This window comes from Daphnia magna, linkage group LG3 (assembly GCF_020631705.1).
Source record: "Daphnia magna isolate NIES linkage group LG3, ASM2063170v1.1, whole genome shotgun sequence".
Taxonomy (NCBI): Eukaryota; Metazoa; Arthropoda; class Branchiopoda; order Diplostraca; family Daphniidae; genus Daphnia; species Daphnia magna.
Window position 1 is genome coordinate 6,142,724 of NC_059184.1, and position 27,713 is coordinate 6,170,436.

Sequence of the window (27,713 nt, forward strand, 5' to 3'; positions counted from 1 at the left end):
GTACGTATTACTTGTCAGCTTTAGCACAGGGCCGAATATTGTTGTGGACTATACTCTCTATAGACACCATTGACGTAGTGGTTCGCTGATACGGCCTCATGTGTTGGAATAAAACCGATCAATACTCGTTCGGCCATTCTGTACAGTGGCGTGGACAACACAATAAAATTCACGATGGTCGTTCGGTTCATTTGTCGTGTTTAAACAAAACGTTATATTTAAAAGAGAACGACCAATCATTTCTTTCTTTAACACGGTTTCACTCCAATGAACAGGCAGTTGGCGGTCACGCGGTTGCATCGTTATTTCAAATTATGCATGACCAACTATAAAAAGAATGATTTAATGTGAATGTATACAAAATGCATATTTGCAGCTCTCGTTGTCCAGTTTTTTAGTTGATTGAGAAAAGCCTTTTTTTGTTTGTGATCTCTTATGGCTAACGTTAGCTAGATTGGATGCTGTCTTATGATGTCGTAAAGCCAAGTACCCAAAATCCTGGTTATTCTTTTAAGGCCCCCCCTTTTTTTTGGGTGAAAACAAAAGACTTCCGAGTACGGTAGTTATTCATACCAGACGACCACTGCTGCGCCGTACTACACCACTGCTGCGCCGTACTACACCACTGCTGCGCCGTACTACACCACGACGTATGCGGCCCCCACTTACTACACTACAAAGGCGCCCGAGTACTACCCCACAACATATGCGGCCCCCACTTACTACACCGAGGCTCCCATGTACTATGGGACAAAGGCTCCTGAATACTACACCACCACGTATGCAGCTCCCACTTACTATATGGAGGAACCAAAATACTACTCCGCACCGAGCTATTACACGGAAGCGCCAGTATATTATACCACTCCAAGCTACTACACCGAGGCTCCCACTTACTATACCACAAAGGCTCCGGATCAGGAGTATTACACCACAACTTACGCTTCACCAGTTTACTACACCGAGGCCCCGAAATATTACTCTGCTCCAAGCTACACTACAACCGTGTCGTACTACACAACTACAGAGGCGCCTAAGTATTACGTAGCACCAACCTACTACACTGAAGCCGCCCCATCTTATTACTCCGAGCCGACCTACTACACTGAAGCCCCGAAGTACTACGCTGCCCCAAGTTACTACACCACGACTGCTCCTTCGTACTACGTCGAACCTACTTACTACACCACAACTTATGCTGCTCCGTCTTACTATACTGAGGCTGCTGAATACTACACAACTAAAGCCCCAGAGTACTACACAAAGAAAGCTGAATACTACACCACCACTTACGCCGCTCCAGCTTATTACACTGAGGCTCCCAAATATTCGGCTCCACAATACACTACAACATATGCGGCTCCAAGCTATTATACAGAAGCCCCGAAGTACTACACTACAACATATGCCACTCCGGTTTACTACACCGAAGCTCCTCAATACTATACCACAAAGGCAACTGAATACTACACAACTGCCGCCCCGGAGTATTACACGAAGAAAGCTGAGTACTACACCACAACATACGCTGCTCCAGCTTACTACACTGAGTCTCCCAAGTATTACCAGACAGAGGCACCGCAATATTATACTACAAAGGCCCCCGAATACACCACAACGTACGGTGCCCCAAGCTACTACGCTGAGGCGCCCAAGTACTACACCACCACCTACGCTGCTCCGGCTTACTACACTGAGGCTGCTGAATACTACACCACAAAGGCTGCTGAATACTACACAACCACTTAGGCCTACGCTGCTCCAGCTTACTACACTGAGGCCCCTAAATATTACCAGACTGAGGCTCCAAGATATTATACTACAAAGGCCCCCGAGTATACCACAGCATATGCTACTCCTAGCTACTACACCGAGGCACCGAAGTACTACACAACAACCTATGCAACCCCATCCTACTACACTGAGGCTCCCAAGTACTATTATTCGTGAAAATTGCGTTGTCCATCAAGCTCGATGATGGAATATTCAGATTTGGTTTTATCATTTACAGTCCTCGTTCCAAGTATTTCCATTAATGCATTCAGTAGTCGTTCCATACAAATGTTTCCAAATGAATTGTTGAATACAGATATAATGCCGTTAACAAATCCCCTCGTTGTTTTTATTCTGTATCAAATAAAGCTAATGAAAACTATTTGTTTCTCTACAACATTGAAATTTCTGAACGCATTTATGCACTAGAACATTAGTGAGAATTACATCATTGGTATTCATCAGTCTGGTATAATTTATATAGCTATTTAGTTGCGTAGCATAGAACATTGCTTTAATTCATAGCATTGGCTAATTAACATAGAATTGGGCAAGGTTGAAATCCACTTATCTTTACAGTGTTTAATTGCGTAGCGTACAATTTTTTAGTTTGCATTTCCACCACTAATGTTAATTTCCTAATTTCAACCTGAAATTCCCTTAAAAGGAAATGCTCAAATATTCGGACTAGATGTTAGAAGTTTTGGTTTGCCGGTTTGAATTATAGTTGTTGAAAAAAAAAAAAAAGTGTTGCGCTAAGCTCTTGAATGACATGCTAGTATCCTTCAGACCTGTCACGATGGACCGAATCGTATAGTACAGCTTTTGATCCGATCTATCATGACATCAGCTGATAGCTCTTACCTCTCTATTCAGCCTTGCATTGGAATGGTATACATTCCCACCCATACCAACGCTTGACGTTTCGAGTTGAACTTACAGACTCTTGGTTACTAGCAATCCCAACATTGGGAGGGTACCATACCCAGTCATTTCATCAACCCGCGGGTTGATGTTCACATCCTCGTTGTGTTTGATTTAATTCCTTGTGTTCAGTTTCGCCAAGGAGGATATTCTCAAAAACCACTTGGGTAAAGGATAGTAGGGAATTCAACAGCTGTGCCGAGTGCAATTAAAAGTGTGTTTTACTTCATTATCTACTGAGTAATGTCGGAGAAAAAGAGTGAGATCGATGAAGCCGAGCCGATCGGTGGTCCTCTCATCCTTTTGTCGGCCAGGAGCTCCGTCTTCGCTGCCATGTTTCACGGCGGAATGCAAGAAACGAGCACGAGAAAAGTTTGCATCAAAGATATCAAACCGGATATTTTCAAACAATTGCTCCGTGACATTTACTCTGGTTGAACATCGACAAAGTTGTCAGAGGAAAACGCCCAGCCTTTGTATGTTGCGGCCGATATGTACGACGTTGACGAACTGAAAGACAAATGTGTTCAGTTCTTGTTAACTTGCTTAACATTGGAGAACGCTATTAATCTAATGGCGTGGGCGCACGTCCATGCAGTCGATTCCCTTAAAGAAGCAGCACTCGCTTTCGTGGCATCACATGGAAAAGAAATATGCAAACAAGATGATTGGGAGAGACTGATCAAGAATTATCCAGATCTTTGTTTGTTAGCCACTCGAAGCATGTGGAAATAACCCTCTCTGTCGGGCAGTTTATCTATATGTTGATAATTAAATCAATTTCTAAATTGGGATGTTATGTCATCAAGATGGAGAAAAAACTGAAATCTGTTTAATAAAAAATCTGATTTGGTGCTGCAACTTGTCGAGTTTCATTTGCCAGTTTGATAAATTACGTGAAGTTTTTCATGCTTGTTCCTTAATTTAAAGCAAATTGAATATTAAATGAGAAATTTTACCTGAGAAATCTGGGATGCATTACACTGCAAATGGATCGAACCAATTTTAGGAGCCCTTTAAAGCTCTTTCCAGGAAACAAAAACGTCAAAAAGGGTAAACATATTGGCTGTTACGTCATTACCTGTAAGGTGTACGTGTCGTCGTTTCAGTTTGCATTTTTAACAATTAAAATGTGGAATCAAATTGTCTTTAAGTAGAAAGATTGTCTTGCATGTTGGTTTTCAGATGATGTAGGAGCCTACTCTTATTTCCAGTTTGCTGATATCATACTTATTACAACAAATCTCAAAGGAAAGGTAAATAGACGACTTTAAACTAATGAAATTCCATTATCAATATCACCTATGTCTAATTGAAGCAGAAATTAAATGATTATTTGCAATTTACGTATCTTTAGGGTCGCAGCCGTGGTGTTGTCATAACTATTTCGCTGATAATTTGGAGTTGAGTTGTTATCGTACGTGTGAACTAGACTCAAGCGACCATGCAAAATTGGTAGTTACCAGAGGGATCGTTCAACGATCCCGAAAGGTAACTGTAATTGTATGAGAAATAAATGAAGAGACGACCCTAAGGGTGTAGACTACATATATTTAGCTTTTTAAAGAAAACAAAGGTGGGGTAAGCTACCCCTTTCCTCATGCCTGTACACGCCCCCAATACTTCAGACTTATTTGCTATCACAGAGCGTGTACCGGCCCAATTACAAATCAAATACGGTGCTCTTCGCACTTCACTGACATGGACAAAAAATGACTACAGGATCCCATAATGGGTAACTGAGAGGGAGCAGAGAAAAACCTGATAAAGCTTGAGTCAGGGAAAAAAACTCTGTCCCAATTATCAGTCCCGACAAAACACAAACAATAAACAAAGGCAGTTCAAACAAAACAAAAAATTTTAAGGCATGACCATGGCATAATTTTTAACGGGTATTGTCTTCTTCCATGGCCCGTCTCTCGTGCTGTGCTGTTCTTTGTCATTTTCGTCTCCAATCTACCGACCCGCTTGGCTTGAGTTAACGTTATTTCTGCCTCTAGAGTAACCTCTCGTCTTTCGACCACGGAATGGTCTGTAATGTTAGAAATTCAAATGAAACTATAAATAAATGAAAACTGGTTGGCCAAGGTTTGGTGACTGACCCTTAGGGTCGTCTCTTCATTTATTTCTCATACAATTACAGTTACCTTTCGGGATCGTTGAACGATCCCTCTGGTAACTACCAATTGTATCTCGAAATTACATTTCGATAGACCCTAAGGGTGACTTTAAAGCTTGTTGGTTTCGTTTAATTTTTAATTTTGACCATGGACAATCCGCACCGACGCGCGATTGTAAAATCGGTTGAATGTCGCCTTATTCGCCCAATTTCCGGTCCTTACTACCGAGTCGATCGGTACCCCCGCATTAACCGTTTCCGAAGCGGCCGCGCTTCTTGTGGAGTGTGCTCCAAAATTCGCCGTGTCGACGCCCGCTCTTCCCAAAACCGATTTGATCCATCGGCTCACCGTGTTAGCCGTAACCGGTTTGTGAGGCGCGACGAGCGCAATAAGCAAGCTGCCTTCGTTTGACTGAGACCGAAGCTGATTCGTACGCTCCAAAAAGTTTTCCAACGTCAAAACTGGGCATAATTCGGGGGTTGGGTTACTCGCTATAGTAAACGATTTAAGCGGTCCGCACCGCTGTGCCTTCCTTAACTTCCTCAGCGCGAATTTCACTCCACCTTCAACCCCGAACCTAATAGAGTGATAGTCGATCGCCGCCAATTCGGATACTCTCATTAGTGTGGCCAACGCCAAAAGTGTGACCAACTTACCTCCCAATGCTTTCAGCGCCAGATGTTTGTTTTCGCCTAGCGATGCAATGTAAGTAAATACCTGATTAGTATCCCAGATACTGCTGTATTTCGGACGCGGAGGGTTCAAATGGTAACATCCTTTTAACAGCCTAGTGACTAATGGATGCTCTCCTATCGCGAATCCTTCAATTGGACCTAATGTTTTTGATAGCGCTGATCTGTGAAGGTTTACCGTGCTATAGGACTTGCCCGAGGCGTGCAAGTCCGTGCAATATTGCAAAATGTCCGCTAAAGTTGCCGACAAGGGATCCGTACCCCTCCCCACACACCAATTTGTCCAATTTCGCCACGCGGAATCGTATGCGGCAAGCGTTCCTGGTTGGTTACCGGCCATGAGAAGGTTGACCACTGATGACGAAAAACCTCGGTCGCGCAACTGTCGCCTGACAATCTCCAGACGGCCAGGTGCAATGCATTCGTCGCTAACAAGGGGTGTGGCTCCTGGAGCGCTGATGTAAGCAGATCCAGCTCCTGACGAAGGAGCAAAGTCACGTCGCAAGCTAACTCCAGAAGGACGGGAAACCATGGTTGTCCTGACCATATAGGGCAAACAAAAACTGCGTCAGCTTTTTCTCTCCGAATCTTTTCTAAGCATTTAAATATAAGCGAAAAGGGGGGGAAAATATAACCAGAGAGACCCTTCCAATTAATGGAAAACGCGTTAGTTCCCATCGCTTGCGGTTGCGGCCTCCAAGACATGTACGACGATAGCTGTGCGTTCCAGTGAGACGCAAAAACGTCTACTTTAGACAACCATATTCCCTGCACTTTTTTGAAGACCGATGGCTTCAACATCCAGTCGCCCGCGTCTGGGCCCGCTCTAGACTCCTCATCGGCCACCACATTTAGCTTGCCTTGAAGATGAATTGCTTCAATGGCTATGTCCCGCTTCTCACACCATCCGATGAGTGCAGCCGATATCCTAGTCAACGCTTTCGATCTGGTGCCGCCCCCGTGGTTAATATACGCTATCGCTGTAATATTATCCAAGTAGATCCTTATGGAAATATTCCCTGATTCTGCCGCAAAAGCTTGAACTGCATACAATGCGCCCAGCAATTCCAGCTCGTTTATGTGTTTCTCTGTATCCGCCTTCGTCCAAGAGCCTCTTGTTCGTACTCCATTACAACATGCTCCCCAACCCGTCATCGAGGCGTCTGAAAAAATTTCCAAGTCCGGCACGTGCGGAAAAAACACCTTATCCCTGCCGCGACTTAAGTTGCTAGACCACCATTCCAGATCCGACCTTGCTTCCGCCGACAGCGGGCATCTAACTTGCAGATTAAACTTAGCGCGCCTGGCTTGTTCAATGTACAGCGCTTGCATTCTTCGAAAATGCGCCTGCGCAAACGGAATTGTCGGAATCGCCCACGTGAAATTGCCCATTATTGACGCCATTTCGCGCAACGTAATCGAACCTCTCGCCAGAGCCGCATCGCATCTGGTCTTAACCGCCGATGCTTTTTCCGTCGGTAGCGCAAACGATAATTTGATCGAATTGATCACCAGCCCCAGATACTCCAGTATCTGGGCTGGCTCCGTGATAGATTTCTCCCAGTTTATCAAAAAACCAAGGTTCTGCAACAAATCAATCACTTTCTTGACGTCATTCTTGGCGCCCTCCTTTGATGAATTTACAATCAAAATGTCGTCGAGGTAAATTATCATTCTCTGCCCTTGCCTCCTCAGATAGGCCGCCACTACTCTCAGAATCTTCGAAAAACACCTTGGTCCGGGCGCTAATCCGAAAGCCAGACAGTTGAACTGATAAATACGCCCCCTCCATGCGAAGCGTAAAAATCTATGATGGGATGGGTGAACAGGAACCGTTAGATACGCGTCCTTCAAATCCAACTTCGCCATCCAATCCCCTTTCCTTAGAATGAAACGCGCGGAGTCCAAATTCTCCATTTTGAAATGCTCATATCTAATGAACGCATTCAACGGCTTCAGATTTACGATCGGTCTGAAGCCACCTGTCTTTTTTGGAATCACGAATAATGAACACACGAAACCGTCGGAAGCGTCTTCCGAGATTTCAACTACGGCTTGCTTTCGAAGCAATTCGTGAACTTCTCTGTCGCATACGCTCAACATCTCAGCCGACATTACTACTGAACGGGGGGTTTTTACTTGCTTCGGCGTTCTCAAAAAATCCAATTTAATCCCCTTCGCCACACTTTCTAATACCCAAAAATCGTCAGTTACGCTCTCCCAAATTTTTGAAAAACTTAACAAACGCGAACCCACATGCTCTACGTGACCGGTTGCCACAGATTTAATGCTACAACTGACGTTTCTGTTGACATACCTGTCTCCTCCACTCAACCATGACTTGGTCGTCGCCGTCCGAACCCACTTGCCAGCACCATTCTGTCTTCCATCCGGGTACGTTTGTGGGGCGTCTACTCTCCTCGGCCGCAAAACCCGGGTCGACTGGCCTGGGTGACTCGCTGCTTTCCTTCTACCCGCCTGGGTCCTCTCCCTGGCTGCTGCCGAGTTAGCCAACGTGGCATCCTGAGTCGCTTCTTTCAGCATCGACTCGAGGAATTTCTCTGTAAAAAGGAGCTCTACAGCCTCCTTTCCAGGAGCATAAGCGCTAGGAGTTGACAGGAGGAAATCAAAAGCCGGGTCCACCAACGACACAACCGACCGTCTTCGCTTTTGCGTGATGTAGTGGTACGCACGACCCCACTGTTGCAAAACCGCTTGCACAGCCATCTTGGCCTGTGCTTCCTCTTCTCCTTCGTCCAGAGCGCAGACCTTGCAGTACAGGTCGATCAGAGGTGGAGCAATGTCCATGATTTTCAACTGTGTCGCAATGTGCGCTTCTTCCGCCGCACATACCGCTTTCACACAGTTCTTGTCTTTAGCGTGCCTCAACATAAAGCTATCTAACCTGGGGGGTTTGATAGAGAAGGATGGATCTTCAAATTCCAGCGTATACTTTTTTGATATGGCCTTCGATTCCTCCGTCGACAGCCCGCTGGTCTGCCAAACCCTAATCTCGTCGCTGATTTCCTTCGAAACCGTTGTTGACGACTCAACAAGAACGATCTCTGACTCCTCCTGCGTCCCCCTTGGACGCCATGGTCTATTCCTATCTCGATCGTCGTCTCCGCCGTCATCTTCTTCACTGTCACATGGATCGTCGGGTTGCTCTTTTTCTCTAGGCCTACGCTCCAATCTTCCCTTCAAGGCCTTAAGCTTTCTCCCACTACCACCTCCGGAATTCTCCTGCCGATCCTCCCTTCCGCGTTGCCCTGAGCTACCCGGCCTAGCTTCATTATCAAGATAATGCTGCTGGTTTTCAAAGCTTCGACCATACTGGCTCTCCAAATTATAATTATAACGGTGGTCAGGGTAGAATTCAGGTTGCTCATATGGTAGGGGGTAGAAATGCGGATCAAAATTACGATAGTCTCTACGCGGCGAACGCTCCCTGTCTGGATAAACGTACGCACCGTAATATCCTCTCTGCCGATTTTCCCACTGTTCACGTGCCCTAAACTCAAAATCTCGGGCTTCTTGTTCGCTAGTAAAGTACTTGCCGGTTCTTGCGTCGAAAAATTGTCTTCTACCGTAAAAATCCGACATCTTGACTGTTCAAAAGCTAAAATAAGTCTGAAGTATTGGGGGCGTGTACAGGCATGAGGAAAGGGGTAGCTTACCCCACCTTTGTTTTCTTTAAAAAGCTAAATATATGTAGTCTACACCCTTAGGGTCTATCGAAATGTAATTTCGAGATACAATATGTTTGTTGGAAGTTAAAGAGGGTTCAAGTTTTGTTCGCCCATTTCCTGGTTATCAAGTGAATTCTGTAATTGATGAACAATTGCGAATCTTGATTTCAAAAGCCTCGAATGATCTCTACTTTAAACAGAAGAATGAAAAATTGTTGAGTAAAGGACTTGCACCCATCCCTTACGAAGAATGTAAAAAATGGGCAAGTTTTGTAACAACTCTGATAGACAATGGAAAATTAGTAAGTGATGCAGAAGAAAAGATCTTTGCACATGGGGATATTCCAAAGAAATGGAAAAATGTTAGCAAAGCTAGTTTCAAGGTAATGATGCATTTAAGTCACCATAGCACAACTTTTATTGTAATGGATTTTTTTTTTTTTTTCAGAATTTTTTTAAAAACAAACTTAGTTATGAAGTGAACCTGAAATAGCCGATAATTTGTGGGATATTATTGCAAAACAGAAACTTGCCTTAAAAGAGAAAAGGACAAAAGCAACAGAAGAGAATAAGGTCATCCATAAAGAAAAACAAGAAAAGATGAATAGTGATATTGACAACGTGAAACCAATCGTAAGTGCCGGTAGTGCAAAAAGGTTAATAAAAAAAAGGGAAGGCTTATGCAATAAAAGATTTAATCGGGAAATAATATACTCTGAAATCGAATGTAGCGAGTTTTGTTATTGTTATCGTTTAGACTATGAAACCAATGTGACACAAACATATAAGGCAACAGGTTACAAACACTTTGGGCTTTCACGTGATTCGTACCCTTGGTCACGATATGAATGAGAGGGTGGGGAGTCTAATTTAATACACAGAGGAGGAAGAGTGGATAAATAGAATATGTGTTTATCGAGGACGTTGGTGCTGTCCAAGGTGGACATTGATTTGCCGTGGACTTTGTAACGCCTAATCTTCACCACTCAGTTTAAAGACATTCTGCTGTGAAAAGCCAGCTTGTCATTATTGACAGTCGCGGTTAAAAACAAACTTGCCGTTATAAAATGATGAGATTGCAGATGGTGATAACAAACGTGCAGCCGCTGATTACAACACATAACAGTCTGGTTGTATCGTATATACAGTTCCCATCTACGTATGCTTGTTAACGATCCGACTAGACGGCCAAGAAATGAAGAATTGCATCCTCCTTGTCTTCGGCTTGTTAGCCCTAGCAACGGCAGCTAAACTTAATTACACCGGGTAATATTCAACAATTATTTTGGTCGTGTAGTGGAAATCAAACAAGAAATTAGCAATGCTTGAATTTCCAGTAGTTACTAAAGTAACGTGTAGAACGTTGGCGGCCAAAGACACGAAAACAAAAATCGATTCTTTCGCAATCAATTTTGCCTTATTGTTTCCTCAAAAAGAGGAATCCCATTTTAGTCTAGTTTTTTTTGTGCTACATGCATCATTTCCATTTGGGACACTAAAAAAGAAGTTTTCTAAAGGCACAAGGTGATTCGTGTTATTCCCGAGACTAAGGAGCAGTTGGAGTTCTTGCGTGATTGGAAATCAAGCAGTGAAATCGATTTTTGGCTGCTACCGTCTAGCGCGGGACGCTTTGCAGACATTCGCGTTAGTCCCGAATCGTAAGTTTAATGCACCGTGCATCTCTTTTTTTCTTTTTTTTTTAACTATGGTTACGTATTATTCTCATAGAATTGGATCATCTTAACATCTCAACATCTCTCAGGTACGCTCATGTTGCTGCCAGATTGGCTGACATGAAAATGAGCCATATCGTCCATATTGCTGATGTCGGAGAACTTGAACGACAAGAACAACACAACATGGCACAACGCATTGCAATCTTTAACGTATTTCAACGTATGCTGCTCCGACCTACTACACTGAAGCCCCCATGTACTACTCGGCTCCAAGTTACTACACAGAGGCCCCAGTTTATTACACGACAACTTACTCTTCTCCAAGCTACTACACTGAGGCTACCAAATACTACGCAGCAAAGGCACCGGAGTATTACACAACGACTTACGCTGCCCCAAGTTACTACACCGCAACTGGTCCTTCGTACTACGTGGAACCTAGCTACTACACCACAACTTATGCTGCTCCGTCTTACTATGCTGAGGCTGCTGAATACTACACCACCAAGGCTCCCGAGTACACAACGTATGCTTCGCCAAGTTACTATACCCAAGCCCCAAAGTACTACACTACTACCTATGCTGCTCCAATTTACTACACTGAAGCTCCCCAATCCTACACCACTAAGGCCACTGAATACTACACTACTGCAGCCCCGGAGTATTACCCCAAGAAAACTGAGTACTACACCACACCTTACGCAGCTCCAGCCTACTACACTGAGCCCCCAAAGTATTACCAGACTGAGGCTCCGCAATACTACACCACGAAGGCCCCCGAGTACTACACCATAAAGTATTCTGCTCCCATCTACTACACCGAGGCACCCAAGTACTACTCAGCTCCAAGTTACTACCAAACTGAAGCCCCCAAATACTACACCACAAAAGCGCCAGAGTACTACACCACCACTTACGCTGCTCCCAGTTACTACACCGAGGCTCCAGCCTACTACACAACATATGCAACCCCATCCTACTACACTGAGCCACCAAAGTACTATTAATCGTTAAAATTGTGTTGTCTATCTAGTTCGATGAAGTGTCAATTAGATTTTGTTTTATCATTGGTAGTCCTCGTTCCAAATTAAGTATTTCCTTGATATATATTTATGCATTCACCAGTCGTTCCATAACATTGTGGTTTCTCAATGAAATGTTGAATACAAATGTATATCGTTACCTAATCCATTATTTTGTCTATTCTTTATCAAATAAGGTGGGTGAAGGCAATTTCAATTTTGCTTTGAACAGCTTTGTAATTCTGAACATTAATTTACAGTTTAAAATTTTAGAGTTATATCAAATATTTGTGAATCTGTTTATGATATTATATCTTCTGATACCTAGTACAGAATATTGACTTCATTCATTACGTTAGCCCATTGGCATAGAGAATTTATTGGGCATCTTTAAATCTTACTTCTGCTGTTTACCCTATTTCATTGAATAGCATAGTGTAGCGAAATTCTTTTCCGTATGCATTTCCACCATTAAAGCTAATTTCCTAGTTTCATCCTGTAATTTCTATTTTAGGGAAATGCTTAAATAGTTGTTGAAAACAAAAAGAAAAAAAAAAGGGTTGCGCTAAGCACTTGATTGACTTGCTATTTTAGTAACCTCCAGACCTGCCCGGACGGAGATCATATTGCTGTACTATATGATCCACATCGTGACATCAGCTGAGGGCTCTTACCTCTCTATTCAGTCTTGCATTGCAATGGGGGGCCAATCCCATTCCAACGCTTCACCTTTCGAGTTGTAATTGCTTACAGACTCTTGGTTACTATAGCAGTCCCAACAGTGGGAGAGCCCGTCACCCAGTCATTTCAAGTGCCGCTACACATAGAAATGCACTCAACTCTTATATACCGTGAATTTAGGCACCAAACTACGTTGATAACACAATCGGGCAATTTCCGGCACTCCTTTTTAATTGTGTCTTGAGTGTGGTCCTACATTGCACAACTTCTCCATTTTTAATAGTAAAAGTTCACAGTTTATTTTGCTATGGATATCACCAGTTCTGTTTCTGATCAAAGGCAGGTCCTTCTCTGGTGTTAAGTTCAAGTGAATCTGTAGAAATAATAATTCAGGAATGGCATGCTGTCCCACAACCAAATTTTTACCTCAAAGAACTCAAGACATGATTTTGGTTTTGTCTTCATAAGTTTCCCTGCATTATTTCAATAGCCACAGTTTCGAACAAAAAGTTATATTTTCCCCCTGAAATAGAAATTTGGCAATTTTTGGAAATGGAAACCAATACTTTCTGGAAATGAGTTAAATTTTAGGTGCGCACACTTATCCTGTCAGAACTGCATTGCACAACTCTTACCGATGCCGAAGAAATGGTGTACAATACCTTTGAGCAGCATAGTATTTAATGGCTTGAGTGTAGTATGTTGGAGCGGAGTAGACTATATGGTCGTGTAGTATTTGGGCGTTCTGGTCGTGTATTAAGTAGTTGGAAGACTCGGTGTAGTAGCTGGCAGCTGCATATGTGGTATAATATTCGAGAGCCTTGGTGCTGTAAGAGGGAGCAGCATACGAGGTGGTGTAGTAGGGCGTAGGGGTTGTGTAGTCTAGTGTCCAGATGAGGACAAACCCATCGGTACCCGCCGATGTAGCCATCAAAATGGCAAAAGCAAACAGCAGCATGACATCGTAGTCCCCTACAAATTCAAAAATTAAACAGTTTAGTAATCGATCCATACAATGAACTAGTGGGGGAAACATTGTAGTTAGTAGGGCTGCTGGAAAATGCAAAAATGAATAAACGACTTTGTCTTACGCATGATTGACAACCGAATATGCAATATGTTGCCGATGCAATATGTTGCCGACGATGGAGTCAGTTTGAAGGCACCAACGTAACTGGTTTACTTCCACTTCACACGTTCATTTTTATAATACCTACCGTCACCCTGATTCATCGCTTTAGCCCAAAGGCATCTTGAAGTTGAACATTTTCGAATTTCCAGTTTCTTTCCCCGCCTCTATTGCACTGTGTGGTGTAGCGAAGATCCTCTCATGCAGCATTTCCATCGCTATCGTGGGTTTTCCTAGTTTTCCATTGAAAATGTCAAGTAGAAAGTCAATGCTCAAAATTGGGTACTAGCAGCTAGATTTCATTGTTTGCGCAATTTCACTTGATTGTGAAAAAAAAAAAAAAAAGAAAAAAATGGTTGCGCTAAGCTCTTGAATGACATGCTAGTATCCTCCAGAACTGTCACGATGTTGGCCCGGATCATATTGCTGTACTATATGACCCACATCGTGACATCAGCTGATAGCTCTTACCTCTCTATTCAGCCTTGCATTGGAATGGTGGGCCAATCCCATACCAACGCTTGACGTTTCGAGTTGTATTTCCTTACAGACTCTTGGTTACTAGCATTCCCAACATTGGGAGGGTGCCATACCCAGTCATTTCAAGTGCCGCTTCACATAGAAATGAACTCAACTCTTATATACCGTGAATTTAGGCACCAAACTACGTTGATAACACAATCGGGCAATTTCCGACATAAATTAACTCCCATTTAAATTCTGAGAAACTATGACGTAATGTCTTAAATGAACATTATCGGGAAAACAGTGATGAATATCACTTGACTTGACTATAAAACAAATAACTTAATTAAATGTTTAAAATTTCGAATTATTATCTAGTACTCACGATTTAGGGTGTGGCATCACGCATCAACACCGTTAATGACATGCAAGAATCCTCCATATCACCTTGCGGCCGATGTCGACACTAATGGGTTTATGCATTGGCTAAGAGTTATACGAAACGAGAGCGCAAATATTAATCGCCGAGTTCAATTTACAATTAGATTTCAATATTTAGATTTGTATTTACCCGTATAAGCATTAAGCAATGTCCCTTGTCATTCTATCATCCAATCAGTTACCCGTTGAAAAAGCAACGACAATCTTATGTAGGATCCTTATTGTTTATTTATGACAATTATTGTCAATCCTACGATTCCAGTTAGAGTTTGACATTGCAATGGCATTAAAGGACACATCCTTCTTTTATTTTTACCATCATAACGTTTTGAATGAAAATTTAAGACAAGAAAATACGTGGCCTTAAATCGCAATTGCCAACCGCCAAAAAGAGAAGGAAATCGGGAAGAGGATGTCATAAGGTAGGCGAAAATAGCAATAAAGGAGGGGTAAGCATCACACAGCACTTGTAATTTTCAATGCCATAGGCTAGTGCGGAAAATATCAAATGCATAATATGCATAATATGGGATACGTACATGCAAATGTATCAACCCCCCCAAAACAACCCAAATAAAACCATAACCCCCCAAAGTGTTTTGGGGGTTATGGGCTTATTTTGAATACGGCCCTTAAGATTAGTTTACTTGATTGCCCTTTCGATCCCAATTATTACTTATCCCCCCCCCCATGTGTTTGGATCAATCAACAGCTAAATTTAATACCCTAACGGACATTAAATTATAGATGAACTCGCGGCAGCTCATTCCGACTTCTTAAAGCTGCATCACCACAACTTCGAGCAGTCCGAGGGTCACGACGGGATTATTTATATCATATATACTGTATATACACAAAATGTATATATGTATATCTGCTGTGCAGGAAATTTTCTTAAAGGTAATGAAGGAAGTTCAAGCTGTAAGTCTGCAACAAGAAACTCCTCACTATGGGGATATTAGCAAATTGGTTAGCTGGAACCAATTTTCACTTTGATTTGGAGCAAAGGTTTCCAGGTTTTTACTGAACATAGTCTAGTCAAATAAATTCGAGTTGTCTTACTTAATAGTGTTATGGGTCACAAAGTTATTAAGCTTCTCGTCCAATGCTATATTCAATTGTTGCTAGGTAATTAGATGTTTTCTGTATTCCTGGTCGTTTGAAATCTACGTTTTCATTGAATGTTTTCTGGCCCCTTACTTTTTCTATTCTTATCAATATGGTGGTGTTTGATGATCATCGGAGATCATCACCAATCATTGAACCTCGTAATGAAAATATTGTTCAGACAGGAAATCCAGGTTTCTGAATGGATTGTCCCTAATGCCGATTATCTCGCTTTTCGTAAAATAAAAAAAGGCATGGAACTTTCAGACGTTTGTTATATAATTAAAAAATAATAAATTGCCTTCGCCTGACCGAAAATACAGCAAAGAAAAAAAAATCACTGGGATAAAAAAAAAATCTTCGAAACGGAAATCTGCTATATCAGATGTAGTTCTACGATTGAACCGTTAAATGAAAAATCCCGCTTGCCATCCTGTAAAAGAAGATCATGGTAAACGAGATGACACCGTAAAGTAATCAAAGAAATAGAATACAAGCATAAACACGAATCTATTTATTATCTTTATTTTAAAATCTGGTACAAATGTGTTTGTTATTCGGTAATATTTGTGATGTATGTTTTTAACTGCATTCAATTAAAAAAATTACTTTACGTTACTGGGTTATGTCTATTCCTGCTGACGTTTATCTTAGTTTCTTTCGAAATCGTCTTTTTTGCAAAATTGTTGTTCTAGTGATGCAAATTTTCCTTGTCGGCACATCGAACGGATAAGTCAGAAATGACTGATCCCAAGACTATTAAATTTTCTAACATTTGTTTCGTCGGTTATTTGAATTTCGACTAATCACGTTTTCATAGATAGCTTTAATTCAGATCTTGTTCCAGAATAACTTATACATAATAATCGTTGTTTTGTACCAGTCGTAGATTAAGTGCTATAGCGCTTAACTTAACTTAACTTACTTCCTATAGGAATACCCCATTTGTGTCATGGATGAAGACATATTCGGTATTTGATGAAATAAATGAATGTATGAGCTTCATCACTGTACGCGATGTCAAAATTACTGAAAATATTGTAATCAATTATAATATTTCAAGGATAATGTTTGTTTTCTCATTTTTTGTAACTTTTTAAGAATTGAAATACAGGTTTTTGATAACTGCATGAGTGCATGTGATATGTTGGAAATATTCTAAAAATAGTTTCAAGGGGTACGACTCCGATCGCCCACACTTTCAGTTTTTACCCCCTCCCCCTTTTTTTAGGCTCGTGTTACTACCTGAAAAGCATAAATTTCTTGTGCACTAGAACTGAAACGAATTTCACCGTTGACTGGAATCTACAAAGATATTTTAGAATTTCATTGGAAAAAAAGATGTTGATCACTGTTCTAAAAATAGCTGTTCGAGAATTAGAACCTATTGACAATGTCCTATTCTGTAAAATTTCCTGATTTCACTGCATGCAAAGCAAGGAAAGTAAAAAAAATGTATGCTTTGGTCAACTTTGTTTTCTTTCTTCCTTTATTTTTTTTCCAGCAAAAACATTTAATTGCATTTGAATCTAATATATTTGCCCAAATATTCTCAGAGAAGGCTTTCCCTAATTTTTCCCGATTTTTCCGCTATATTCAATGATTGGCATTTCTAGTTGTGTGAGGATGCAGATATTTTCTGATTTTCTCGTTTAAAATTTTACTCTACTTTTGCTAAAATGCAACATGCTGTTAAATGGTAAGATTACATAGAAACAACATTATAAAACATGGAAAGCAGATTATAAAGCACGTTTAAGTCTGGTTCGAAGTGCCCAAAAAAGAAAGGAACTGAAACGATTACTGGACAGCAGATATGTTTTAAAAAATTACTTTCATAGTTAAGTAATAAACACTCATCCCTGTTGAGTTTGTAAAATAAACACCATAAAAAATCTTCAAAGTTGTTACTTTCTATACCGATCATTTACCTTATACGAATAAATCTAACAATACAAGTTTGTTTATTAAATTGTATTTAATCAGTTCCGAAGTATTTCTGTCCAAAGTGATTAGGTGCAACTGGATGAATCTCAGAAGTCAAGATTTTCATCTATACGAACAAAAATTCATTTTCGTTCAAATTCAGACGTATCTCAACACTTACCTGAGGAAAGGCTGTTACTATTGTTTGGGTTGCTGGAGGAGTACAGAAAAGGTTAGCAAGGACAATATTTTCCTCCAGCACCGAATGATCCTTTAGAACGCTAACTGCTTTAACGACAGTATTGCCCGTACCTGGTAAGATGAATATAGATTTACTCCTAAAATTTTAAAGCCGGTAATGCACGGCAGTATAGTGGATTATGCAAACACCAATTTCAAATACTAGTTCTTACTTGTTTTACTAGTATCTTACTAGTAAAACATGGTTTAAGTTCTCAAACGTATTTGTATGGCCGAACTAATGAAATGGTTGGAAATTATACAAAAATCTAGAAGAGACTCACGATTCTTTGGCCAGAGTTATACAAACACAAGCGTAAATAAATATTTATTGTCGATTTGAAAGCCTTTTAAATGCATATTTGACTAAAACTTTCCCCATACGGCAATATGTTCGTAAATACATAATAAAGCTTTGGCCACGGTATCTAAGTGCGGTAAAACTACAATCACGTCAGTCGATGCCATGATATTAGCCGGAATATGTACTACGGGCACGTTGGCGGAGTGGAAAAATTTAGGTCGAACTGCTCTGTAGGGATACCATTAATATTTATGTACTCACTCATGATTGGATACATAAGAAGAACTTTTCTTTGTGAAATGTCTTCAGGAAACTTACCATAAACAACTTTAGCTTCATGGGTATCATGATCTGAGTCAATCAAAATTTTCCCAATTCTCATTGATCTACAGCAATCCCTAAGTCCCTTTTAATGAAAGACAAACTATTAAAATAGAAAATAAACAAATAGGAAAGATGTCTTCATAAGCTTTTGAACATACATACCTGTTCCATAGCTTCTCCACTTCTGACAATGGACACCCCACAATTTCCCTTTTCAAATTGCAAACCATCATATGGAAATCCTATAGGAGTTACAACTGTGCAAGGTGAATAGGGAAGCTGGTTTAAGCTTTCCTCTATAACAAGACGAATCTAGATAAAAAAATCTTAAAAATGAGAATGCCCAGAAATCTAAATGAAAAGGCTATGCATACCAATCTGTCAGCATAAAATTTGAAATCATTTCGACTAGTATTCCTATAAAATTGTTGGAACAAAAACATGAATAAGTTGTTAGTTGGTTGAAAAAATTTCAGAATTGAAACACTTCTTAAATTAGTTGTCAGTATTGGCACACAAAAGTGGCCCAGTTGTTGATTCTGCAACAAGGTGTAAAACTATTTTTAGTTCACATAGAGTCAATCATATCATATGAAAACTAAACAGTTAGAGTAACTAAAAAATATATAAACAAAAACACCTTTCACGAATTATTGTCTGTAGTTCACATGTCTGGTCATTCCTCTTGAGAACGCGAACGCTAACTGCTTTAATGACAGTATTTCCCGTACCTGGTAAGATGAATATAGATTTACTCTTAAAATTTTGAAGCCGGTAATGCACCGGCGTCAGTTACAACCTCTCCTTGTAAATGTCACCAAACAGTTCTCTAGCAGCTGCCAATATTGTGCTAGTTTTACCAGTACCAGGAGGGCCATAGAACAGAAGATTAGGAAGATCAGCTCCTTGAAGAGATTTCTGAAGCACAGCAACTACTTCCTCTTGGTATGAAACTTCATTGATTGTTCTAGGACGGCTATGGCACAAATACACATTACATACAGCTGTTCGTTTCAAGCTTTGAAACCAAACTTGTTTTACTATTTTTCAACCCAAGGTATTAAGGAACCTCGTTTTCGTTGTAATGGCTCAGAAACCGAGGATGCTCCACTTTCCTTCGGTTGATTGGAGAGCTTTCCAGTTTTTAAAAACGCATCCATTCTGGTTATCAGAAACACGCTCCTTTGCTTAGATACGGTCAAGGGATTGCGTAATGTAGTTTCCTGTGTTAGCGTGGAAATAGTTGCGGGAATTTTGAAAACTTTTTTTTAAGCTAATAAATTGTGTTGCTGTGTTTAGTTCTAACCTTTCTGCCCAATTTACGTCTGTCAAACAATAAAACAGAATGAGCAAGTCTGCAAGGTTATGCACAGCTTGGTGGTAGTGTTGCTAATCGGAATTTTCTGGCGCGCGTTTTTATACATGTTACTGTGGCGGCCCGTCACGCCAAATATCTATTTTTCAACGTTGAAGTATTGTCGTACCGGCCACTATGTCGCTAGCGTACACTGCTGGCTATTTCAAATTAAAATTACCATCACTTTTTTTAAATGCTTGCAGACTGCTTTCCCTGGCTTCGACTTAATTTTCGTGAAATGTTTCCAAACCCAACATGACAGGGAGTCTTTTGCTGAAGGTTCAGTATTATTAGAATTGCTAAATAGTTCAGCATTTTCATCTTGGTCAATCGATTCGTTAATACTCTTGCATGGATGTTAATAATAATATTAATGTATTACTAATTTCAGTTTTGAAGGTTCCAAATAGAACGTTCAAAAATTCAAATTCAAAATTACATGACGTCACTAAAAAAAAGTTAGACGACTAAACGAAAAATTATTGAACAAAATGAAGGTACCAAATTTAAATGAAAGAAATGCTTTCTTCATATTTTCAAGCCAAACGCCACCTAGCAACACAAAATCAAGCCTTAAAAAAAGCAACGCCATCTAACGACGGGAAAAGGCTTAAATTGAATTTAATTTTATTTCCTGCGTAACTAATGACCCAAAAATCGCAAAAGACATGACCAACCAGTCAGCCTTTATTTCAGCTTTGCAAAAGCGTTAGTAAGGGAGCGGCAGCACGACAAACGAGAAAACGTATAACACGCATCTAAATAACCCTCAAACCTGTGTTAAAATCCGTATTGCAGCAAACGCCATCTATTGAAAAATATTGGATAAATCGGCATCGTAGTACACATGAGGTGATTTTGATAGAATCCCTATCGGGAAATTGATATTTTTTCAGATTATTTAAGGCAAATTTCAATAAAATCATATTGAACTTAATGTGACTATAGACATTATAAACTAAAAAACTAAAACTTTAGAGGTGACTTGCAGTTTTCGAAAAAAAATTCAAGAAAACCTCAAGATTTTACACTTGCGTGGTTCAAAAGTTGCATTTATTTATAAAGGGGCATAATCGAAAGAGGCAATAAACAATTTCTGATCAAACTTGAAAATGGTTAAGTTTACAACATGCTACTTGGCAGTGTCCACACTTATTGCAGTTGTCTGTAGTATTACAGTGTGTGTGGGCTTCATCGTTATGTTGAGTAACATGGAAGAAGCATGCCCACCTCTTAAGTGTCCTACAGAAAACAGCTATTCTGCAATTGTCCAGTCACCACCAGAACTGTCTACAGCTTCTCATCCTACCTTTCCTGGAAGCTCATCAGGTATTCTGCTAGAAGGAAAAATTGCTTCCCACCCTAAATCAGACATTTACGACCCTGACGATAAAAATACCGACAACATTTACGTTCGAAAACCACAAGAAAGGAAGATTTCTCTTACTAGTTTCTCGGAAAACGACGATGACAACAGTAACAACATAGAACCGGTATTTCTTTTACAAAAGACCATTCCAGGAAACGACCAAAATATGGTAGCCCTTCTGTCATCTATGGTTTCTCGTGGCACTTATCACAACACAGAAGCGAAAATAGAGTCTACGAAAAACTTCAACCTCGAAAAGAAAATGACAGGTGTCTTGTCGTCTTTTGTTTCTTCCGAGACAAATTCAGCAGAAGAAAGGGATTTCTTTAACAAGTTTTTGATACTCCTTTCGGAGCAAGGAATTGACCAGGATATCAAACCGAAAATGTTTCAGGTCCTAGAAAACATAATGGGTCGGCCCGAGCACGATAAGGCAATTAGACTGAAAATGGTGAAGCTCATGTCAAAGATCGTTTCGCAAAACATTGATGAGGCCGTCAAGTGGAAAATGCTAAAACTTCTCTTGAAAATAGCTTCACAAGAAACCGAAACAAAAATCAAATCGAAAATGATAGCAATCCTTCAAGACATTAACGAGGAGAAAAGCATCGGGTTAAAGCTGAAGGCCGCCAATTCTCTGTCTGCAGTCGTTGACTACCACGCCATAGATGAAACAAGATCACAAATGGAGAGTCTACTTTCTATGATAGTATCTCCAGCCAAGGAAACAAACGTGCTAAACATTTTCACGAATATTCTTTATGATCTTAAACCACTGGAATTGGACGTTGATCAAAAATCAAAAATGATTGCCGTACTTTTCAGTGTTTCTCCTGAAGAAAGCACACCTGATGTAGATCCTGCCAAGGAAACCGACACACTGAAAATTTTCTCGGAAATTCTCCATGATCTTAAAGGACTGGAATTGGACGTTGACCAAAATTCAGGAATGATTAACGTTCTGTTCAGTGTTGCACGTGGAGAAAACACACCTGATGCGGACCCTGCCAAGAAAATGAACATGCTGAGCGTTTTCTCGAATATTGTTTATGATCTTACAACCCTGGCATTGGACGTTGACCAAAAATCAGAAATGATTAACGTACTCTCCAGTGTTGTTCGTGAAGAAAACACACCTTATCCAGGTCAGGCCAAGAAAACAGACATGCTGAACATTTTCTCGAATATTCTTTATGATCTTACACTACTGGAATTGGACGTTGATCAAAAATCAAAAATGATTGCCGTTTTTTTCAGTGTTTCTCTTGAAGAAAACCCATCTGATGTAGATCCTGCCGAGAAAACCGACATGCTGAACATTTTCTCGAAAATTCTTCATGGTCTAAAAGGATTGGAATTGGGCGATGACCAGAAATCAGTAATGATTAACGTACTCTTCAGTCTTGCTCGTAAAGACTTCAGTCTTTCTCGTAAAAAAAATACACCTGATGCGGACACTGCCGAGAAAACATACATACTGAAAACGTTCTCGAAAATTCTTCATGATCTTAAAGCACTGGAATTGGACGCTGACAAACAATCAGAAATGATTAAAGTTCTGTCCAGTGTTGCACTTGGAGAAAACACACCTGATGCGGACCCTGCCAAGAAAATGAACATGCTGAGCGTTTTCTCGAATATTGTTTATGATCTTACAACCATGGCATTGGACGTTGACCAGAAATCAGAAATGATTAACGTACTCTCCAGTATTGCTCAAAACACACCTTATCCAGGTCAGGCCAAGAAAACAGACATGCTGAACATTTTCTCGGATATTCTTTATGATCTTACACTACTGGAATTGGACGTTGATCAAAAATCAAAAATGATTGCCGTATTTTTCAGTGTTTCTCTTGAAGAAAACCCGTCTGATGTAGATCCTGCCGAGAAAACCGACATGCTGAACATTTTCTCGAAAATTCTTCATGGTCTAAAAGGATTGGAATTGGGCGATGACCAGAAATCAGCAATGATTAACGCACTATTCAGTCTTGCTCGTGAAGAAAATACACCTGATGCGGACACTGCCGAGAAAACATACATACTGAAAATGTTCTCGGAAATTCTTCATGATCTTAAAGCACTGGAATTAGACGTTGACAAACAATCAGAAATGATTAACGTTCTGTCTAGTGTTGCACGTGGAGAAAACACACCTGGTGCGGACCCTGCCAATAAAATGAACATGCTGAGCGTTTTCTCGAATATTGTCAATGATCTTACAACCCTGGCATTGGACGTTGACCAAAAATCAGAAATGATTAACGTACTCTCCAGTGTTGCTCGTGAAGAAAACACACCTTATCCAGGTCAGGCCAAGAACACAGACATGCTGAACATTTTCTCGAATATTCTTTATGATCTTACACTACTGGAATTGGACGTTGATCAAAAATCAAAAATGATTGCCGTATTTTTCAGTGTTTTTCCTGAAGAAAACCCATCTGATGTAGATCCTGCCGAAAAAACCGATATGCTGAACATTTTTTCGAAAATTCTTCGTGGTCTAAAAGGATGGGAATTGGACGATGACCAAAAATCAGTAATGATTAACGCACTCTTCAGTCTTGCTCGTGAAGAAAATACACCTTAAATCACAACTTTGAAATCAAGCGTTCATTAACAATACACACAAGAATTTAAAATAAATGTATTCTGCAAACGTTTTTATATTTAAACCCTAGATTCAAGCGATTTAATAGGCCTACAATAATCATTACAAACTAGCTATAAAAAAGGCACACTGTAATGGATAAGTCGACTCTTATAGACTAGTCGATAAGAATCGACTTTCCTCAGCAGAAAAAGTGACGGTGCGATTCGTCGCTAAGGATCGACGAGATAGTCTGCGACCAGCCTGTTATTAGCTTTGGCGTGTTTATCGTCTGCACATTAAGACGCCGTCTCAGAGACCTTGTTGCTCGAGGAGACCAAGGTCGTATCAAGTAGCTGAGATTCTCAGCTTGGATCAGTAATTTCTCAACATGGTCGCGCACTACTAGACGATACGTCTTGAATTGCTGCGCCGTCACTTTTGCCCTATGAAGAACGTAACTTATCGTTTGGACGATAAGTCATGAAAGGCCGTCATCTTGTCTGGTAACCTAGCAACAGCTAGCGCTTGCAGACGCGACGAACTAATTTAAATATGGATTCAAATGTCATGAATGATCCAATCAAGAAAACCCCTATAAAAAATAGGGAAACCCCCGGGAAATGAAATGACCACTTTATTAACATGGCCCAGTAGGGTGGCCTTTTTTCCCTGCGAATCTTTTTTGACTTTCAGTAGCTCTCGGGGTCACCAGGAGCAGTCATAGAATCCCGGTTGTGCATTTATACGTAAATAGCTTTTTCTATTTGTCTGCTAGTGTATCCATATCCTGTCTGTTTTATGCTTTATTTACATCTGTCTCCTATCTTTCGACGGGATGTCGCTTAAAGAGTCATCTAGCGGATCAAACCCCCACTCTATCCAGAAGGTAGTAATGTCCTGGTAATAATACGGAAACTGGACACCATGCATGTGTCATGTTTGCCAAAACATTTTTAGTCTCACGTGGGGCTCGGCCCCGATTGACCGAGATTGGGCAAACCGATCTGATCTATCCGAAAAATGATCTATCTGTTGAGATCAGTTCGTGTTCTCCAGAAACAGATCGGTTCCGGTGCGGTTCTTCGGTGCGATCGGTTAGATCTGCCGCCATTTTTTAAGATGGCAGCTTAAAAGAAGTCGGGTAAACGGGTAAAAAAACCAGTGTAACCGGTTTTAAGAACCGGGTTTGGGAACTTTTTCTTAGAACCGGGTCGTAGAACCGGGTCCAGCAACTGGTTCTAGGATCTGGGTCCTTTTTTTGTTTGGAACCGGCTTGGATCTGTTTACCCATGGGTAAGAAAATGGACGATCTGCGATCTGTCAGATCCGCACCGAAAATCAAAATTACCTACCCGATCGCCAAAAAGCTACCCGATCGCCGCGTGGCCGAGCCGAAGTCTCACGTAAAAAAAAGTGAAGTCTTGCACATCGCAGCTCTATTGTGTTTTTGGGGAGAAAAGGTAGAAAAAGCAAAAAGCATTTGAATTGTCTGGTAATGAAAGTTATCAAATAGGTAAGAAAAACAAAAGCAAAAAAATAAAGTTGCTTCGTATTTGTACACATCTTGTCCGAAAAGATTTTTGCCTTCTGGCTGTTAAACCAAGTACCTTTTTCTAGCTTTTCCGGAAATTTTCATGGCAAAAAAAAATCGGTGCGTTGAGGGCATCCAGCACTGATGGTTTTTCTGTGGAATATTGAAGCAGAACAGGGAACTTTTTCGGGGGTTTTTCAAAATTGTTTTCTTTTTCTCGCGGAGGGGAAGTTGTGGATTATTTGGAACATGCTGTTTGGGAATATTTGTTGGGACAACAGAGGGTAGGTGTACGTATAGTAGGAATAGCAAATGAAAGGCACCATATCATCTTCTTAGTTTTTTGTAAAGAATTCAAGGAATCAAAGAGCGATGTCTTCGATGTTTTCTCGTTTAGAGCAATAAGATGGGAAAATATGAAAGCGCTTAGTTATCATGTTAAGTCAACAAAGCTTTGTTATTTATGCCATTTTTTTCATCAGCAGAAAATTTAAAAACATTTATTTTATTTACGAAACTTCTATTCTTATTTACAGGTCTCTAAGAACATGTTCAGGTTAGGGACGGTTATTTGTATTATATAAGGATAGAAACAAAGAAAAATGTTAACTTAAGATAAATAGTCTACGTTTCGTTCGATGCATCGCAATGTTTGACAAGAATATCGCCATAGTTTGTAACTTAAAATGTGTCGTATATTCCCTAACAGGAAACAATTAAATTAAGGAGGCAGGAAGCTTAAAAAAGGGAATTTAATGTCTGCTTAGCTTACAGATCCTTTTCAAAGATGTTCGTCTCCCAATTCAAATGCTGTTAACAGTAAAAAAATTATCCCTGAGTGTAAATATTGAAATACTTTAGTATTTTAATATTACCGAAGGTATTACCGGATTTATGCCGAAAAATAAGCATACATGAGGAAAAAAAAGAGGAGGAAAGATAAGGGGGAGGCAAGGGGGAGGGACAAGGGGGAGGGACGAGGAGGGAAAGGAGCTGCAGCCAGACCAAAACCGGGTTCCGGAGAAATTCGGCGGAAAAAAGGCGGCAAAATTCATAAGGACCGTTTAGAAAATTCGGGGAAACGGGCCTTTTTCCGCTGAAATTTTAGCGCACTGTCGCCATGTTTGACCGTGAATAACTTGTGTACGTCAACTCGGATCGCCCTACGAATGGGAAAATGACATATTAAGCCGGGCAGGAGCAGCTGGACCGTGAAATCCGCGTGAAAATCGGACATGCCGAAACCGGCCGAGTCAGCTACCAAAAGGAGCGGTCGCACGGCTTCTCATCGGATACCGCTGGATAGAGCGCAATCACGCGATCGCAGCTGTCGAAAAATTTTCGCGATCCGACGCACCGTTCAGCCGCTATGAATTTTTGAAAATTAATTCCGAACGCGGCTGCGCTTTTGACGTCGAATTCCTAGAATTGGCAGGTAGAGGCCCATCATCATTTTTCGAGCTTTAAAAATCGTTTGCGGCCGAACGGTGTGTCCGATCACGGCGGGACCTTCACCATCGGAACGAGCTCAACGAGCCGCATCCAATGACACCGGTTTCGTGATCATTCGTGACCGAAAAAATATTTTGATAGAAAAAATCCCATGGGGGTTGGACGCAATGGGATAGACGAGCCAGGCACTTGTGGGAGTCGGGGAATTGGTGTGAACGAGAAAAATAAATCATAACTCCCGAACGGTACCGTTGCTAGCGCTGACATTCATACTGACGGAATCAGCGTGAGCCAACGCATCGAACGGTGCCCAACCCGTCATGATTAAAAAATATAAAAAATACAAGAAGGAAAGAAGGTCAGCGGGATGTCAAGTAATTAACCAGTGCCTCACTGCTCCATTTTCCAAGAAAACCAAAGAAAAGTTTACAAACATACACGCCAATCTCGGCAGCGGATCGTCGCACGCACCTGCAATAGCCACCGATGAACGCGGCTCGTTTTCACCATCATTTTTTTTTACAAATCTAGATTAAATTTACACGAAGGTATAGTGCTATGCACGTCTTGTCCCTGAGTGTAAATATTGAAATACTTTAGTATTTTAATATTACCGAAGGTATTACCGGATTTATTCCCGATTAATTTACAATACGGGCAGAAAAAAAGAGGAGGAAAGATAAGGGGGAGGCAAGGGGGAGGGACAAGGGGGAGGGACGAGGAGGGAAAGGAGCTGCACCAAGACCAAAACCGGGTTCCGGAGAAATTCGGCGGAAAAAAGGCGGCAAAATTCATAAGAACCGTTTATAAAATTCGGGGAAACGGGCCTTTTTCCGCTGAAATTTTAGCGCACTGTCGCCATGTTTGACCGTGAATAACTTGTGTACGTCAA

General features: G+C 40.8%; 5 protein-coding genes, 1 long non-coding RNA gene and 1 pseudogene across 8 annotated transcripts; 3 read left to right on the forward strand and 4 right to left on the reverse strand.

Moving 5' to 3' along the window:
* Positions 1 to 540: 540 nt before the first annotated feature.
* On the forward strand, positions 541 to 2,155 carry LOC123470431 (annotated as a pseudogene).
* Positions 2,156 to 2,784: 629 nt separating this feature from the next.
* LOC116929100 lies at positions 2,785 to 4,164 on the reverse strand. The gene is made up of 3 exons (XR_004397609.2): positions 3,779 to 4,164; positions 3,657 to 3,721; positions 2,785 to 3,207 (listed from the first exon to the last, which is right to left on the reverse strand). It is a non-coding gene; the product is annotated as an uncharacterized LOC116929100 (long non-coding RNA).
* A 64-nt stretch (positions 4,165 to 4,228) lies between these two features.
* On the reverse strand, positions 4,229 to 9,262 carry LOC116929067. Its single transcript, XM_045170828.1, has one exon. The coding sequence runs from the start codon at positions 9,110 to 9,112 to the stop codon at positions 5,744 to 5,746; it is 3,369 nt and encodes a 1,122-aa protein (XP_045026763.1). The 5' UTR covers positions 9,113 to 9,262; the 3' UTR covers positions 4,229 to 5,743.
* A 1,051-nt stretch (positions 9,263 to 10,313) lies between these two features.
* Positions 10,314 to 12,061, forward strand: LOC123466472 (extensin-2-like). Its single transcript, XM_045170841.1, has 3 exons — positions 10,314 to 10,464; positions 10,716 to 10,856; positions 10,961 to 12,061. The coding sequence occupies exon 3, from the start codon at positions 11,129 to 11,131 to the stop codon at positions 11,879 to 11,881; it is 753 nt and encodes a 250-aa protein (XP_045026776.1). The 5' UTR covers positions 10,314 to 10,464; positions 10,716 to 10,856; positions 10,961 to 11,128; the 3' UTR covers positions 11,882 to 12,061.
* On the reverse strand, positions 11,891 to 15,135 carry LOC123470517. Of its 2 annotated transcripts, XR_006644199.1 has the most exons (5): positions 14,557 to 15,135; positions 13,669 to 13,939; positions 13,240 to 13,549; positions 13,004 to 13,100; positions 11,891 to 12,950 (listed from the first exon to the last, which is right to left on the reverse strand). XR_006644199.1 is itself a non-coding variant. In XM_045170845.1 (2 exons), exons 1-2 carry the CDS (start codon positions 13,611 to 13,613, stop codon positions 13,088 to 13,090), a joined length of 387 nt encoding a protein of 128 aa, XP_045026780.1. In that variant the 5' UTR covers positions 13,614 to 13,635; the 3' UTR covers positions 12,969 to 13,087. The 2 variants fall into 2 exon arrangements, 1 of the variants encoding a protein (XP_045026780.1); XM_045170845.1 differs by lacking the exons at positions 11,891 to 12,950; positions 13,669 to 13,939; positions 14,557 to 15,135 and having other exon boundaries at positions 12,969 to 13,100; positions 13,240 to 13,635.
* A 2,543-nt stretch (positions 15,136 to 17,678) lies between these two features.
* LOC116935098 (uracil phosphoribosyltransferase homolog) lies at positions 17,679 to 20,159 on the reverse strand. Of its 2 annotated transcripts, none has more exons than XM_045170842.1 (9): positions 19,820 to 20,159; positions 19,555 to 19,736; positions 19,313 to 19,489; positions 19,154 to 19,244; positions 18,888 to 18,930; positions 18,676 to 18,825; positions 18,451 to 18,595; positions 17,827 to 17,957; positions 17,679 to 17,772 (listed from the first exon to the last, which is right to left on the reverse strand). In XM_045170842.1, the coding sequence occupies exons 3-9, from the start codon at positions 19,389 to 19,391 to the stop codon at positions 17,698 to 17,700; spliced, it is 714 nt and encodes a 237-aa protein (XP_045026777.1). In that variant the 5' UTR covers positions 19,392 to 19,489; positions 19,555 to 19,736; positions 19,820 to 20,159; the 3' UTR covers positions 17,679 to 17,697. The 2 variants fall into 2 exon arrangements, with proteins under 2 accessions (XP_045026777.1, XP_045026778.1); XM_045170843.1 differs by having other exon boundaries at positions 18,508 to 18,595; positions 19,820 to 20,147.
* A 421-nt stretch (positions 20,160 to 20,580) lies between these two features.
* On the forward strand, positions 20,581 to 23,842 carry LOC116935381. Its single transcript, XM_045170829.1, has 2 exons — positions 20,581 to 23,551; positions 23,664 to 23,842. The coding sequence occupies exons 1-2, from the start codon at positions 20,983 to 20,985 to the stop codon at positions 23,693 to 23,695; spliced, it is 2,601 nt and encodes an 866-aa protein (XP_045026764.1). The 5' UTR covers positions 20,581 to 20,982; the 3' UTR covers positions 23,696 to 23,842.
* Positions 23,843 to 27,713: the final 3,871 nt, after the last annotated feature.